The 16,924-nt window shown below is 38.9% G+C and overlaps 2 protein-coding genes across 4 annotated transcripts; one reads left to right on the top strand and one right to left on the bottom strand.

Moving 5' to 3' along the window:
- Positions 1 to 1,654: 1,654 nt before the first annotated feature.
- On the top strand, positions 1,655 to 5,477 carry LOC110456044 (hyphal wall protein 2-like). The gene is made up of 4 exons (XM_021506568.1): positions 1,655 to 2,574; positions 2,619 to 2,769; positions 2,935 to 2,962; positions 4,145 to 5,477. The coding sequence occupies exons 1-4, from the start codon at positions 1,655 to 1,657 to the stop codon at positions 4,561 to 4,563; spliced, it is 1,518 nt and encodes a 505-aa protein (XP_021362243.1). The 3' UTR covers positions 4,564 to 5,477.
- An 88-nt stretch (positions 5,478 to 5,565) lies between these two features.
- LOC110456051 lies at positions 5,566 to 15,891 on the bottom strand. 3 transcript variants are annotated; one of them, XM_021506578.1, is made up of 4 exons: positions 15,240 to 15,891; positions 10,811 to 11,008; positions 8,876 to 9,004; positions 6,285 to 6,371 (listed from the first exon to the last, which is right to left on the bottom strand). In XM_021506578.1, exons 1-3 carry the CDS (start codon positions 15,640 to 15,642, stop codon positions 8,904 to 8,906), a joined length of 702 nt encoding a protein of 233 aa, XP_021362253.1. In that variant the 5' UTR covers positions 15,643 to 15,891; the 3' UTR covers positions 6,285 to 6,371; positions 8,876 to 8,903. The 3 variants fall into 3 exon arrangements, with proteins under 3 accessions (XP_021362250.1, XP_021362251.1, XP_021362253.1); XM_021506575.1 differs by lacking the exon at positions 8,876 to 9,004 and having other exon boundaries at positions 5,566 to 6,371; positions 15,240 to 15,882; XM_021506576.1 differs by lacking the exons at positions 8,876 to 9,004; positions 10,811 to 11,008 and having other exon boundaries at positions 5,566 to 6,371; positions 15,240 to 15,886.
- Positions 15,892 to 16,924: the final 1,033 nt, after the last annotated feature.

Below are 16,924 nucleotides of genomic sequence, written 5' to 3' on the forward strand. Positions count from 1 at the left end.
CACATGTCACATCTTATCTAGACCCTGTTAAACAATCGGGGGTTAACATAACACATCTGTTTACTAATGTGTATTTTTATGTTATTTCAGTATCACAGAGTTGAGTCTGTTTTACGTATTAGGAGTTAACATTTCACAGTAATTTGCTACTATAGAACTTAATCTATGCATCAAGAGTTCGAATCTCTCTCTCTCTCTCTCTCTCTCTCTCTCTCCCCTTTTTCATGAAGAACACAAACGTGAACCCTTTGTCACAGATATATTTTAACCTTAGCGTCTCCACTAACAACGCCTCATATTGCTCTTTCATGGCGGCAGATGTACAGCTAATCATATACATTGAAATATCCTCAAAATATGCATTGTTTGATACCTAACTGCAAATCAACCTGGACACATGAAGGGGTGGGAGCCATCTTCTGTTATGGGATTCTTTCAGAATCTTTGAAATGTGCGCTCTGTTGTAACTAGTGTTGAAACCGTAGTAGATTTTCAATAAATCGTCTCTAATCCCCTCGTATGCTTTGTCCTTCTACTCTCTTAGACCCCAACACCTCGCTTCGTCATCTCTCTAAATAGTTTCACTCCTCCTGTGTCACATAAGCTAGTTTTCGTTTATCAAATAAAATATGTTACAATGTTGAACCAGTTACTGGACATGGGGCAAACACAAGTGACGCTAACCGATTTATTTGCTGGTGTCACGCGCAGAACGATCGATAGACAGGCCAAGTCAACTCTCGGTATGTGACAACCCCGCTGGATGCGGATAACTTCACTTGGAGAACAGATTAAAGGTTTTATGTCTGTCGATATTTTAACTTATACAAGTTTCTGTCGTCTGTTCGGGGTATTACTTTCCGTCGCAAATGGCGATGGTGTCAATCCAGGGTCATATGATAGTGCCGCCACCCACCTGGACTTTCCACCCAGTGGGATTCTGTAGAAGTGTCGCACTGTCACACCGGGATAAAACATGTCTACTCTATTCATCTCCGAACTTTTCCCTAATCAAAGATCTACAGAGCTTGATATATGTCGTCAGACAATAAAAAATTACAACTGCACATACCTCAAAAATTGCAAACATAAAAGCTTTGTCGTGATGTACAAACTTTGTTTTATAAGGTAATTAAATCTAACAGCGTTTTATTAGATAGGGCAACGTCCTAGGTTACTGTATCGAGGATGACGTTACTGGGTTCATTTATTGAACACCCGCAAAGATTTAATGTTAAGGATTAAATAGCTCAAAATGTGTTAGGCTAAGAATCCCCACAAGATTTTGATGACGATTGCGCATTCCTGGGTAAATATCATGGATATATGTGGTGACGGGGCTTAAGATATTATTCTGACATTTTTTCAATCTATTTATCGTGTCGTGGAGTGTTGATCGTATTGCGCATGGCAGTAGGGTTTATAAAACTGACCGTAGTACTTGTCGCCTTAACACAATTCCTTGGGGATGAGATGGCAACCTTTCGTTTTCTGGCGACCATCTTATTAGTAGCAGTTGTTACAGAAGCGATATCGTTGGCGAGAAAGGATGACATTGATGACCAACAGCAACCCACCATATACCAGGAGCAACATGACGTGTACCACGTACAATCTGACTTAAAGAGAGCGGTCAAAGCACATAATACAACGCATGGAACACCACACCCTGCAACACACAACGTCCATAACGGAACACATACGACATGGCACAACGTCCCTAACGGAACACAAACGGCGGGCCCCAACGTCCCTAACGGAACACAAACGGCGTGGCACAACGTCCATAACAGAACCCAAACGGCGGGCCACAACGTACATAACGGAACACAAACGGCCGGACACAACGTCCATAACGGATCACATACGACATGGCACAACGACCATAACGGAACACATACGACATGACACAACGTCCATAACGGATCACAAACGGCGGGGCACAACGCCCATAACAGAACACATACGGCATGGCACAACGACCATAACGGAACACATACGACATGTCACAACGTCCATAACGGAAAAAATACGACGGGGCACAACGTCCATAAAGGAACACAAACGGCGGGCCACACCGTCCATAACGGAACACAACCGGCGGTGCACAACGTCCATAACGGACCACAAACGGCGGGGCACAACGTCGATAACGGAGCGCAAACGGCGGGGCACAACGTCGATAACGGAGCGCAAACGGCGGGGCACAACGTCGATAACGGAGCGCAAACGGCGGGGCACAACGTCGATAACGGAGCGCAAACGGCGGGGCACAACGTTCATAACGGGACACAAACGGCGGGGCACAACGTCGATAACGGAGCGCAAACGGCGGGGCACAACGTCGATAACGGAGCGCAAACGGCGGGGCACAACGTCGATAACGGAGCGCAAACGGCGGGGCACAACGTCGATAACGGAGCGCAAACGGCGGGGCACAACGTCGATAACGGAGCGCAAACGGCGGGGCACAACGTCCACCACGGAACACAACCGGCGGGGCACAACGTCCAAAACGGAACACAAACGGCGGGCCACAAAGTCCATAAAGGAACACAAACGGCGGGGCCCAAAGTCCAGAACGGAACACAAACGGCGGCGCACAACGTCCATAACAGAACACACACGGCGCTGCACAACGTCCATAACGGACCACAAACGGCGGGACACAACGCCCATAACGGAACACATACGGCGGGGCACAACGTCCAAAACGGAACACAAACGGCGGGGCACAACGCCCATAACGGAACACATACGGCGGGGCACAACGTTCATAACGGGACACAAACGGCGGGGCACACCGTCCATAACAGAACACATACGGCAGGGCACAACGTCCATAACGGACCACAAACGGCGGGGCACAACCTCCATAACTGAACACATACGGCATGGCCCAACGTCCATAACGGAACACATACGGCGGGGCATAATACTGGACATAACACGGCGCAGCATGGTAAGATATATGTACTTTACTTGCATTATGCATTATTAATATTTTTGTACTATTTTATTCTTAAGATCCCAGGAAATAACTGTCCTTTATAGGACTTACCTTCATCTTATCAAACGTCAGAAAAGTCATAAATGTTTCTATCATGTCAGCACAGTGTTCGTACCTTATCTGTCTTTTCTGCATCCAGGCAGGTGTTTGGTAGCTTTTCTCTATACCCATCCGTTCTTCTATATGACCGTCATGAACATAAGAAATATAAACATACCAGACACTTCGGTTTGTTACTTCATCCAACTGCTGAAATGTTCCTCCGGTGGCTGTGACCATGACGTTTTCTTTCCCCGACTTTCTCATATGTATGTTTCTCGAATTCGAGGTTGTTCTTGATGGTGACATTGAAAACAGTTTTCCAAATCATTGACAAAGTAAGATGTGTTTATCAATTTGTAACCAGAAGAAGAAATTAGGCTTGAGCACAAACTCCATGCTTGAGCATGAGAACGGTTTCATGAATACGGGCCCCCAGAAGTTCTAAAATTGTTTTCCTGTTAGTCGTAATGTGACGTCTGCTATACGTTGGAAACCGCGTCGTTTACCAATATATGTACTCTCTATTCTTTCTACCAAGAAGTCGTAGGTCCATTTGACAATTATACCCGTTACCCCTTACACCTTTTAATTGGCCTTTAAGTGTTCTGTGTTATAGAGTATCAAAGGCTTTAGATAGTTACAGTTTACTAGCTAGGTTTTTATCGTTGGTTTCATTGTCCGCTTCTTCGTCTTGAAGCTTTGTACTTTAAAGCATAATGATTACTTTTACCGAATAGGCGTTCTAGTTCTTTATTAACTTTAAGTCTTGCGACTTATCAGTGTAGATGTTCCAGTTCTGAAATCCTGTTTTTCTCGTTACTGAAGAATAAGTCCAGCACACACATCCTGTCTCTCCTTTGTATCGGTTTTGTAACATGTTGGTGTCGGCCAATATCTAAATCTCATTCCATGAATTTGTGCTGTTGTGGGGTTGTTGTTTGTGTCTCCATTTCCGTTCCAAGTGACCCAGTTGATGGCTGGGAGTTTGAAGTTCGTCTTTGTTTACATATGGGACTATTTTTGTTTTGCTTTCCTGAGAGTAGATATCCATGATATTACAAAATTATCTGGTAATTGATAATTGAATTACAGTGACCAGTGCCCCATATAACTTTCCAGCAGTTGGATTTCACGTCGTCCTTACTCCGGACTATCTGACCGTTCCTCACGATGAAACCGTCGTCTTTGACCATTCCTTGGTAAACGTAGGAGGCGCATATGACATCACGCACGGACACTTCACGGCGACTGTCTCGGGGTTGTACTCCTTCACAGCTAACATCGAATTTAGAAGTTCAGACACCGCTACGCTGGACTTCTCCATTGTCAAAAATGGAGACAGTATTGCTCGTGTATATGTGTATGGATCGGGCACGAGTATTAGGACGGTAGTCGTGCTCCTAGATGTCGGGGACATTGTATGGCTGAAGAACAACGTCGACAACCACCCCAGAATGTACGGAGAGGGGCTCAGCACCTTTTCTGGGTTTCTAATTGCGCCTGTCCATTAACTGTAAAATGATGAATGACCAAGACGGATGTCAAATTCGCAATCAGGAAGATTATACAAAACGTTGATCCAATCATATCACGGCATATCCTAGAACGCAGTGTTTGATCCAATCAGATCACGGCATATCCCAGAACGCAGTGTTTGATCCAATCAGATCACGACATATCCTTAAAAGCAGTGTTTTGTTTAAACTTTCTTTTTGTGAAATTTACATTTTTTGACTCTGAAATAGTTTATATTTAAACAAAGTGTATCTAACTTGTGGTTTTTCTGAGAACATTAATTATTATTTACTTGTCGTAAATTCAAACTCACATTAACAATGTTCTGATTACTATCTGATTTTTCCCATTTTGAATATTTTAATTTTGATGTCGTTTTGAACAGAGACCTTAAGTAAATTTAGGTCTATGTTTTGAATAAACAGAGCATATAATTTACACAAAACATGTTGCTAGTGTTATCCTTTATATGAAGGAAGTCTCAAGTTTTCTCCAAACCATGTAGGTTGGAAGTTTTATTTCAAAAAATCCTATTGGGATCATTCGCGTCCCTTGAATACAGTGCAGAATAAAAGCGGACTTATAATTTGAATACAGTTTACAAAATCCGTACGATTTTGTACTTAATCTCAAAGTCTTCCTAACAAAACTTAAGAACGTTTGAAGTCTGTCGCATGCTGTAAAAACCCAGAGGATATATTCTGATAGGACTTTATTCGAAATGCTTGTTGTTTTCAATATTTCGAGTGCTAAAATACGCCAAATTCGAGCTGTTTGTTTTCAGTTCATGCTCATTTTTTCTAAGAAAGAAATGGACAGAACGTTTCAATTGCTAGTCTACATATATTCAAATCGAATGAAGTTTAAGGCCGTAAGCGCCTCTTTGAGGGGCGGAACACGTTTGAAGAAGTGGAATCTCCCCACGGTTTGAGTGAACTTGATATGATAGGAGTTTGTTTGAATTTGAAGTTAGTCCATGTCAATGAAGTAAGGGCAAGTTTTATGATGAGACAGGATTTTATTTATACCACTGGATCGTATAGCAAAACAATCAAGACTACTTTAGATCTATGACTTTGAATCTAACGAGAAAATTTATTTCAATGTACGGTTTCCTGATATAGTTTAAAGCAAAAACAGAAAGGCGGTGGACGCCAACTATTTATCACAATATTAGCATGGGTGGGTTAAGATTGGCTCCCTGACATGGAGCCAATTTCCAGAAGTTCCCAACGTGTTTCAGAAAGAAAGTCTGATGGTTCAACTTCTAAATCACTATCATCATCCTCCAAACTTGTGGAGATACCCACATTTCCAAACTTCAAATTATGTTCATAGATTTCCAGTTTTTCTTTAACATGGGAAAAAAAACCTGCTTTCTCATCAGGTGCCTTAGAGTGTGGTATTCCACTTGACAGATATTTGTAATTAACAACAAACCAAGAAGCAAGTATGGCTTGTGTGTTGACTTTGCCTTCCACAGACACTAATGAAATGAATGAGCTTTCCAGAAGAACATCTTTCTGTGAATCATAGAAATACACGACCATTCCTGTGTTTGCTACTCCAATGCAAGGGAACAGAAAATGCCTACTTTCAGGATGCCTTTGTTTTTGAAGAAATGAAAAGACAATTGTCTCTGACATTATCTGCTGATTTCTTGAGAGATTAACATGTTTTAATTTTACTTCAACTGTAGATTTACCACCTGGGCTGTCTGCTTTGCATTCAGAAGGATAAGACACACCAACCGTGTCATTGTCAACAATTATGTCTAAGTTTCCATGCCAGACTTCTTCGTTTCCTGTAAAAATGTCCAAAAAAAAGTTCAAGATAATTTAACAACATCACTAGTCATGCTCCATCCATGGTACAATTTGCAAATAACATCTAATCTTTCTTGAATCAATTTTTTTTTTCAAAATGTTTTACAAGGAATAACACAAATATATATATACATACATGTATGACAATTACTTCAAAGCAACATATGCCATCATGCTCCAGTATTTTTTGTAGTATCATCCAAACCATAACAACCTTAAAAGTGTAATATTTTTTGTCAATGAGGATAATTTTTGCCACAGCTAGTTCTTCTGTCATTCAGCATTTTTAGAGAAAGCTGAAGGCTATCACAAACTTTCAATGCAAGTTTACTGGTGGCCAATATTTGATCAATCTAATGATGCACTTATATCATATATGTGCCATATACTGATCATGTCATTAAGTTTACTGAAGATCTTTTCAGTTGTTACTGAGAAATTGTTTCTGAGAAAAAGTGATCACAAGAATTGTTTATTGATGCATGTATATGCGCTGACCATAGAAGATCAAAGTACCAAGGCCACTCATAGGTGCTGTGCATGAGGGATTGAAATAAAGGAGTAAAGCAACTTTATTTGCAAGTAGTATATAAATATACAATAGGCCCAATGGGCCTGTATCGCTCACCTGCTTCTAATGCAACTTTGAAGTTGATCTAGGTTATTATATGCAGATGCTAACCTGATAACCACTTGATTAAAATGTTAGAGTAGGCCAGGTTTATTCATTTGAATTTATTTTGTAGCCCTTCATTCTAGATTACTACTCGCCCAATCTCAGGTCTCTGGGTCTCTTGCAATTGGTTATTGAGATGTCGTCGTTTGAAGATTTTGACACATTTGACCTTGTGACCTTGAAAGTCGATCAAGGTTCAATTAATTAAAATATACTTGGTAACCTTTCACCCCAGCATGTTACGGACCAAATATCAGGTCTCTGAGCCTCTTGGTTATTACCAAGAAGTCGTTTAAAAGATATAAGCCTATTTGAAACATGTGACTTTGAATGTAGGTCAAGGTCATTCATTTGAACAAAGTTGGTCGCCCTTCACCCCAGCATATTAAAGACACAATATCAGGACTTTGATTGGGCCTCTTGGTTATGGAGAATGCAATTTAAAGATTTAAGCATATTTGACCCCAGTGACCTTAAATGTACGTCAAGGTCATTCATTTGAACAAACTTAGTAGCCCTTCACCCCAGCATGCTACAGGCCAAATATCGGGTATCTGGGCCTCTTGGTTATTGAGAAGAAGTCATTTAAAGAACTTAGCAAATATGACCCCTGTGACATTGAGAGCAGGTCAAGGTAATCCATTTGAACAAACTTGGTAGCCCTACATCCGAGCATGCTATGTGCCCAAAATCAGGTCTCTGTGCCTGTTGGTTATTGAAGAAGATTTTTAAAGAATCTAGCATATTTAACTCCTGTGACCTTGAAAGTAAGTCATGGTCATTCATTCTAACAAAGTTGGCAGCCTTTCATTCCAGAATATTGCCACAGTCCAAATATCAGGTCCTGGGGCCTCTTAGTTATTGAAAAGAAAATGTTTAAAGATTTTAGCATATTTGACCCGTGACCTTGAAAGTAGGTCAAGGTAATTCATTTGAAGAAACGTGTTAGCCATCCACCCCAATATCAGGTCTCTGGGCCTCTTATTTATTGAGAATAAGTTGTTTAATGGAAATGTTGACAGAATATGTTTAAAATAATTGGTATGAAGTAAAGATATAGCACACTATGTAGGTGCTGTAAGTACATATGAAATTTCAGAAAGATCCATCCAGTACTTGAGATATAGCGAGAACAAACTTCAAACAGAGCCCCACCTTATGCCCCTAGGGGGGGGGGGGGGGGTCATACCCACAGTTTATACAAAATTGAGTCCCCTTGCCCCAAGTATGCTCTAGACTTAATAAGGATTAAATCCTGTCGTCTGTACAGAAGAAGGTATTTGAAGAATTTGCTATGTTTCTGCTATTGGGCCCCGCCTTTCTGCCCCCAAGAGGACCAAACTCACTTTTTATACAAAATTGAGTCCCTTTTGCCCAAGATCCACGAGATCAAATTGGGAAGAAATCCCTTCATCCCTATGGTAGAAGAAGGATTTTAAAGGTTTACCTCTATTTCCCCTATTCGGCCCCGCCCTTTGTCCCCTTGGAGACCACACCCTATGCTTATACAAAATTGAGTCCCCTTGGCCCAAGGATGCTCCAGACTAAATTCGGATAAAATCCCTTAATCCCTATGGTAGAAGAAGGATTACCCAATTTGACCAAAATCCTGTCATTCCTACAGAAGAAGGATTTTGAAGAATTTACTATGTTTCCACTATTGGGCCCCACCTCCCTTCTGCCCCAAGGGGGGCCACACTTGCTGTTTATAAGAAATGGAGTCCCTTTTGCCCAAGGATGCTCAAGACTAAATAAGGATAAAATCCCTTAATCCCTATGGTAGAAGAAGGATTGTAAATATTTTACCTCTATTTCCCCTATTGGCCCCCGCTCCTCAGGTCCCAGAGGGGCTACACCCACCGTTAATACAAAATGGTTCCCCTTTACCCAAGGATGCTCCACAACAAATATGGTATGGACCAAATCCATTCATTCCTACAGAAAAAGAAGGATTTTAAAGAATAATTTGCTATGTTTCCCCTATTGGGCCCTGTCCTCAGGCCCCTGACCCATGGTTTATACAAAATTGGTTCCCCTTTACCGTAAGATGCTTCAGACCAAATATGGAACAAATCCTCTCATTCCTACAGAAGAAGAAGGATTTTAAAGAATTAGCTATATTTCCCCTGTTGGGCCCCGCCCTTCAGACCTACCATTTATACCAAATTTGTTTCCCCTTTCCCCAAGGATGCCTCTGACCAAATTTGGTCAAAATCTACTTGGCGGTTCAGGAAAAGTAGCGTTTTAAAGGAAAAGTTGACAGACAGACGACGGACGCTGCGGTATGGTATAAACAAGAGGGCCTGTATCGCTCACCTGAATATTAAAGCAGTCATAACAAAATATTCTCATTAAATATTATATTGCACTAAAAATATTTCCCTCGCAAACATTGTTGGCTCCATCTGTTGAAACTACCAGCAAAATATCATTATAAGATTCTATGCTTTTTGATTCTTCTTCAGAAGTTGCTTGACGTATTTTTCCCTGTGACCTTGTAAGTAGGTCAATGTCATTTTCCTTCTCAAATTGGTTAGCTCTATTCCAAAATGCTACCAGCCAAATTTTATGAATCCGTTCCTTTTAGTTCTTGAGAACAAATCCTTTAAAATGTTGTAGACCTCTGTGATCTCTAAAGTAGGTTGAGGTCATTTTCATTCACAAACTTTGGTGAGCTCTATCCCAAGAAGTCACCAGCCAAATATTATAATTTTATGAATTTTAATTCTTCAGAAGTAGTTTGAACCGTTTGACATATTTGAACGCTGTGACCTTGAAAGCAAGTCAAGGTCATTTTCATTCGCAAACTTTGTTTGGCTCTTTCCCAGGAAATAACCAGCCAAATATTAAGGTTCTATACCTTCTAGTTCTTCAGAAGAAGTTGTTCTAAGCATTAGACATATCTGCCTCATGTGACCTTAAAAGTAGGTCAAGGTCATTTTCATTCGCAAACTTTGGTGAGCTCTATCCCAGGAAGTCACCAGCCAAATATTTAGGTTATATAACTTTCAGTTGTTCAGAAGAAGTCATTTTAATCATTATACATATCTGACTCCTGTGACCTTGAAAGTAGGTCAAGGTCATTTTCGTTTTCAAACTATGTCCCAGGAAGCCACCAGCCAAATATAAAGATTCTATACCTTTCAGTTCTTTAGAAGAAGTCGTTTGAAGTGTTTGACACATTTGACCCCTGTGACCTTGAAAGAAGGTCAAGGTCATTTTCATCCTCAAACTTTGCCGGGCTCTATCTCAGGAAGCCATCAATCAAATATAAAGATGCTATACCGTTTAGTTCTACAGGAGAAGTCGTTTGAAGCTTTTGACATATTTGACTCCTGTGACCTTGAAAGTAGGTCAAACTAATTTTTCATTCTCAAACTTTGTTGGGCTCTATCCCAGGAAGCCACCAACCAAATATACAGATTCTGTACCTTTTAGTTCTTTAGGAGAAGTCATTTGAAGTTTTTGACATATTTGACCCCTGTGACCTTGAAAGTAGGTCAAGATCATTTTCGTTCTCAAACTTTGTCGGGATTCTACCAACAAAGCTTTCAGTCAAATATCATGACTCTAGGCCTGTCCGTTCTTCAGAAGGAGTTGTTTAAAGGAAAAGTTGACGGACGAGGACGGACGGACGACGGACGCCGCACTATGACATAAGCTCACTTGCCCTTTGGCAGGTGAGCTAAAAACGTGATACAAATTAAATTAAATTATTATGTAACACATATGTATACTTACCGATACTTGTATCTGCAAACTGACCAGACAAACTGCAGTTTTCTGAAGAACATGGGCAATGCTTACTTTCCTTAGTACAGTTTTTATCAATTACATACTTGGATGATGTTGCTAATTTTCCATGTAGGTGATTAGCCAAAACCATGGTGAGCTCCGTTTCATTGAACTTTTCTAAATTTTTCAGCAGCAAATGTGCTTCTACAAAAAAGAGAAGTTTCTTAAATCAGAATCAGATTCACTCAGATTCCAGTTTTTGATACTAAACAGAGTGCTAAACCTATTCTAAAGGCCATCTGTATGTACACTGTATAACAAAACAAGAGACCCAATGGGCCTTTAACGCTAACCTACTTCTAATGCAACTTTGCTCAGCTGATTATGACATTATTCAAATATAAGAATATTGAAAAGTCATAATTTAAAGATTTTAATATATTTGACCCCTGTGACCTTCAAAGTAGGTCAAAGTCATTCATTGGAACAAACTTGGTAGCCTTTCATCCCAGCATGCTACAGGCCCAATATCAGGTCTCTGGGCCTCTTGGTTATTCAGAAGGAGTCTTTTAAAAACAAGGGGCCCAATGGGCCTGCATCGCTCACCTGGTATTAATATCACACTTGTAATCTTAAAAGTGGACTAAAATACAACTAGAGGCAGAATATCAGTGTTTGATTCATAAGAACTTATTAAAAGATTTAAACATATGACGCCTGTGACCTTGAATGTCGAACAAGGACATTAGGTTGAACAGAGTTTATAGTCTTCAAACCCAGCATGCTTCTAGCAAAATATCATTACCCTGGACCTTTTGGTTATACAGAACAAATCATGTAAAGATTAAAACATATATTGACCACTGTAACCTTGAGTATGGGCGAAGGTCATTCATTTGAACAAACTTGGTAGCCCTTCATACCAGCATGTTAATGGACAAATATCATCACCCTTGGCCTTTTGCTTATTAAGAAAAAGTCATTCAAAGGTTATTCAGAAGAAGTTGTTTAAATGTTTTGTACATATTTGACCCCCGTGACCTTGAATATAACTCAAGGTCATTTATTTGAACAAACTTGATAGCCCTTCAGCCCAGCATGTTACTGGCCAAATATCATCACCCTAGGCTTTTTGGTTATTCAGAAGAACTTGTTTCAAAGAATTTAACATATTAGACACCTGTGACCTTGAATTTAAGTCAAGGTCATTTATTTGAACAAACTTGATAGCCCTTCAGCCCAGCATGTTACTGGCCAAATATCATCACCCTAGGCTTTTTGGTTATTCAGAAGAACTTGTTTCAAAGAATTTAACATATCAGACACCTGTGACCTTGAATTTAAGTCAAGGTCATTTATTTGAACAACCTTGGTAGGCCTTCATCCCAGCATGTTCCTGGCCAAATGTAAGCACCCTAGGCCTCTTGGTTATTCAGAATAAGTTGTTGAAATGTTTTGAACATATTTGACCCCTGTGACCTCGAATATTTGTCAAGGTCATTCATTTTAACAAACTTGGTAGTCCTTCATCCAAGCATGTTAATGGCCAAATATCATTATCCTAGGCCTCTTTATTATTCAGAAGAAGTTGTTCAAAGATTTTTTAAGACAATTGACCCCTGTGACCTTGAATATTTGTCAAGGTCATTCATTTGAACAAACTTAGTAGCCCTTCATCCGAGCATGCTTCTGGCCAATTATCATCACTCACGGCATTTTGGTTATTCAGAAGAAGTTGTTTCCTGTGACCTTGAATTTAAGTCAAGGTCATTTATTTGAACAAACTTGGTAGGCCTTCATCCCAGCATGTTACTGGCCAAATGTAAGCACCCTAGGCCTCTTGGTTATTCAGAATAAGTTGTTGAAATGTTTTGAACATATTTGACCCCGGTGACCTTCAATATAAGTCAAGGTCATTTATTTGAACAAACTTGCTAGCCCTCCATCCCAGCATGTTACTGGCCAAATTTAAGCACCCTATGCCTCTTGGTCATTCAGAAGAAGTTGTTTAAATGTTTTGAACATATTTGACCCCTGTGTCCTTGAATATTTGTCAAGGTCATTCATTTTAACAAACTTGGTAGTCCTTCATCCAAGCATGTTAATGGCCAAATATCATTATCCTAGCCTCTTTATTATTCAGGCCTTCGGGCCAGGTGAGCTAATAAATGGTATATTTTACACTGAGTAATGAGATAATTACGCCACTTATTATATTTAAGCAAAAATCAAGATGACATGTATATATATGCCACCAGCCAATTATAGGACATGAAGATTATCATCAGGGAAGTTCCAAGCATCCCTTATCATGATTCATATTCAACTGTTGCTGTGATTTCGGTATTAGACAGCATGTGTCAATTGACCCATGTTTCTCAAGAATATGTCTTATACCTCTAGGGTCTGAGAATCACATATGGATCACATAAACAATAGGTTTGAAACGGACAATAAGCTACAGCCCTATAACAAAAGTATTTGCGATTCCTGCCTAAGCTGGTATTTTCTTTAAAGATTTTCCTTGTAGCGTCCATTGAAATGTAGGGATGTCATATCGGATTATGTCGTCTGCTACCGGTATTCGATGTAAAAAAAAACAGCTGTCAAAATGGGGAGGAAGTCAACCGAAATCTTGGATAGCATCAAAGAAATTATTGTAGAAATGAAGTCATGATCAGCCAAACATTAAATGTCAGAATAGGTGAAATTAATGGGAATACCGGAATCTACCATCCGTACCATCTGGAAAGGTATTTAACAAGATCAAATGTACAAAATAAACAACAAATCAGCTGGCCTGTCATGACGGGACAAAACATGGTCACTTCAGCACACTAAAACCAATAGAGGGAGATTTTAAAATAATATTACTAGTATTACTTGAATGAAAGACTACATCCAGGAAAAAACAGTTAATTCACGAACTGTGCAAAGATTTGTACGTTAAATGATATGAAGCGGAGTTGTCAGAAAGAAAATGGTGGTTTCTGAAGTCAATCGGAAAAAAATTATGGTGGTGTCTAGAAAAACATCGACTTTCTGCTGATCAGTATAATACTATTGGACTACTGTGATATTTTCAGATGAATCTCAAGTAGTTGTTGGTGATAATATTAGTGTTTTTATTCAGAGAACTGCCCGTGAATGTTACTTGCCCCAGTGCCTGTGTCCTCCCAGACAGCGACGTGTGTTAACGTTGGGACTCAATGCAAAGTTGATGGTAATATAAATGTTCAGAAATACATTAACATTCTTGACAACCATCTGTGGCCAGTTATTGCCCGTCATTTTGCTGATGGAGGTTACCGATTTCAAGACGACAATACTTCTGTGCATCGGGCACATGTAACGAATCAATATAAGCAAAACAACATCCCTAGCATTACATGGCCAGCACAGTCTCCAGGCATATATATTTAATACATTATTGAAAACTTATGGTTGAATGTCAAAAAGACTTTACAAAATCAGGCTTGGAATATCAACACAACTGATGAGCTTTTTGCTGCCATTTCGGACATCCGTTGTTATTTTCTTTTACTTAATTGGTCAGTATGTGAGATCCCTGTATAATTCCATCCCCCCTGACGTCTGCTGGCAGTTATATAGAATCGTTATAAAGTCTAAAGTTCACCACACCAAATTGTAAGTAAATTTGTTGATGTCACATTGTTTCATATTTGTCCTCCGAGATGCACCCCCACCCCTTGTTTATGTCCGCCATATATAGGCCTATTGGAAAATCGTGAATACTTTTGTCATCATCAAATCTTTGCAAATGTTGTTCGTTCGCCACTTCCTAGGTGCCAATTTCCGGTGTACAGGTCAGGTCAAGTACACTCTGCCGATTGAGCTGTATATTTATTGATATTCGCTTTCCGTGAAATTTCAAAGGTATTTTGATACTTACTTTTACATATGGCAGAGTTTACAAAATAACACAGATTTAATGAATAATTAAAATTCAAACACAGATGTTATTTAACTTGATTCATTGTACCCCTACGGTCAGAGATGTTAGAATGTTGACTACAAAAGCATACATTTAGATGTTTATTTTCATTTTTCATAAATGTTAAATTTTCGATTTTTTTACATCATTATTTTTTAAAAGAATACTTTTATTTAATGTTTTTTATTATCAACCTAATGATAAAATCTTCTTTTAAAAGCGACTTTGTTAAGTGTTTTTTTTTAAAAGAAAATCACATGAAAATAGCTCAAAAGACCTATTTCAGGTTAAGGTCATAATAGAGCTATTATAGGTCTTTACAGCTATATACAATGTAACTCAATCGGCAGAGTGTACTGGACCTGCAAGTATACACAGTGAAAATATTTTGCACTCTGGCGAAGTTCCTTAATTATTACATTTATTATGTCAAAATCGATCTTTGACAAATGAACGTGTTAAACACCGGGGTGTACCAACCTTTATCAGATATGAAGATCAACAATTTCCTCAAGATACGTTTCTCTTGCAAGTCCGTTGGTACATGGCGGTCTTTTAAAAATGCCTTTAACATTTTGATGCCATCGACAAATACGCTGCCAAACAACAGAGTACGTGACCCAAGCGTAACACTGCAGTAAGCTTTTGTAAATGGTACCCCGCCATTGTAGTCTGCGCCGTTGCAGTTTAAAATCCTCAGTGTTTTGAAAACATAGTCGTCCTCACAACACAGAGTCTCGAGATGTTTTGCTAGACGCCTTATCAATTTCTTAGGGAAAGTTGTAAATAATTCATCTTCACCGTCATAATAATCGTGTCGTTTCTTAGTTGCTGTAACACCCGACGTCGGGTCGTCAACTCGTCTTTTACTGCATGTAGCCATTACGTTCCGGAACACCGGAAGAACGCAATATTGTGGCGCACATGGATTGAGTGAATGTGGCACATTGCACCTCTGTAATATTAATTCAGCTTTTCTAGTTCAAGTATTACGCTTTTATTGAAGAAAATGCGGAGTAAAACAGGTAAAAGTGTTTATAATTATATATATGGAAGTGAAAGCATTAAGTAATTGAAGATATTCTCTTATTTTGTTGCATTTATTTGAAAACGAAAGTAGAACACTTTACTTATATAAATCTGTTTATCATCAAAGATAAGTATTACACTTGTATTTACTATCACAGACAGATATTTCACTTGTATTTACTATCACAGACAGGTGTTACACTTGTATTACGCTTGTATTTAGTATCACAGACAGATATTACACATGTATTTACTATCACAGACAGGTGTTACACTTGTATTTACTATCACAGACAGGTATTACACATGTGAGTACATTGTACTTTAACACACATCTACCGTAGGTAAGTTTACTTCGCTGTACTAAAATACAACTAGCAATAAAACATGCTAATAGCAGTTACAAGAACTAATGGTTTATACACTGTAAACTACTTGTTTTACATCACTGTTTGTTTATATTCTGTATACTATTTGTATCTTTATAAGGATTAAGTCCTGTACATGGTCTGGCGAGGTATATGAGATATAAATCCATGGGTCTTGAGACATAATGAGTTATAAAATGCTTCTTCACATCTAACTTTTCTCAAAGCCAATTGAAGGTTATACCCTATCAATTCAACAGAACAGAACTTGTTTTAATTTACATTTAGTATAATTTTCATGATTTTTGTTTTATAATTTCTAAAATATCAGTCTTGTATAAGTGTCTGACTCATTGTGTGGCATCATTAAGAAAGATAAAAATCTGTTACCTGTAAGTATAAATTACAACTTTAGAACAATACAATATATAAATACATATATTTCAAGCTGAAACTTTTGAGAAAAAAAAAGAATCTTAAAGTTATAAGAAGGTATGCATTCTGCACCAATTTTCTGTCTTACTCATACATGTATGCCAACTGTAAAGTTTATAGAAAAATCAACCACAGACCCTTTAGTAGATATATATATATGTAGTAGGACGAGGAATAGTGATAAAGTTAGTGCCGTTGCTGGGGCTCGAACCCACGACCTTTGCCTCTCCAGCCCAATGCTCTACCACTGAGCTAAAAGGAAATTCCCTACAGCTGACACTTGTAATTAAGGCAACCTAATCAATGCACATCTTTTCCATATATATATATATA

This window comes from Mizuhopecten yessoensis, unplaced genomic scaffold (genome assembly GCF_002113885.1).
Source record: "Mizuhopecten yessoensis strain PY_sf001 unplaced genomic scaffold, ASM211388v2 scaffold8479, whole genome shotgun sequence".
Taxonomy (NCBI): domain Eukaryota; kingdom Metazoa; phylum Mollusca; class Bivalvia; order Pectinida; family Pectinidae; genus Mizuhopecten; species Mizuhopecten yessoensis.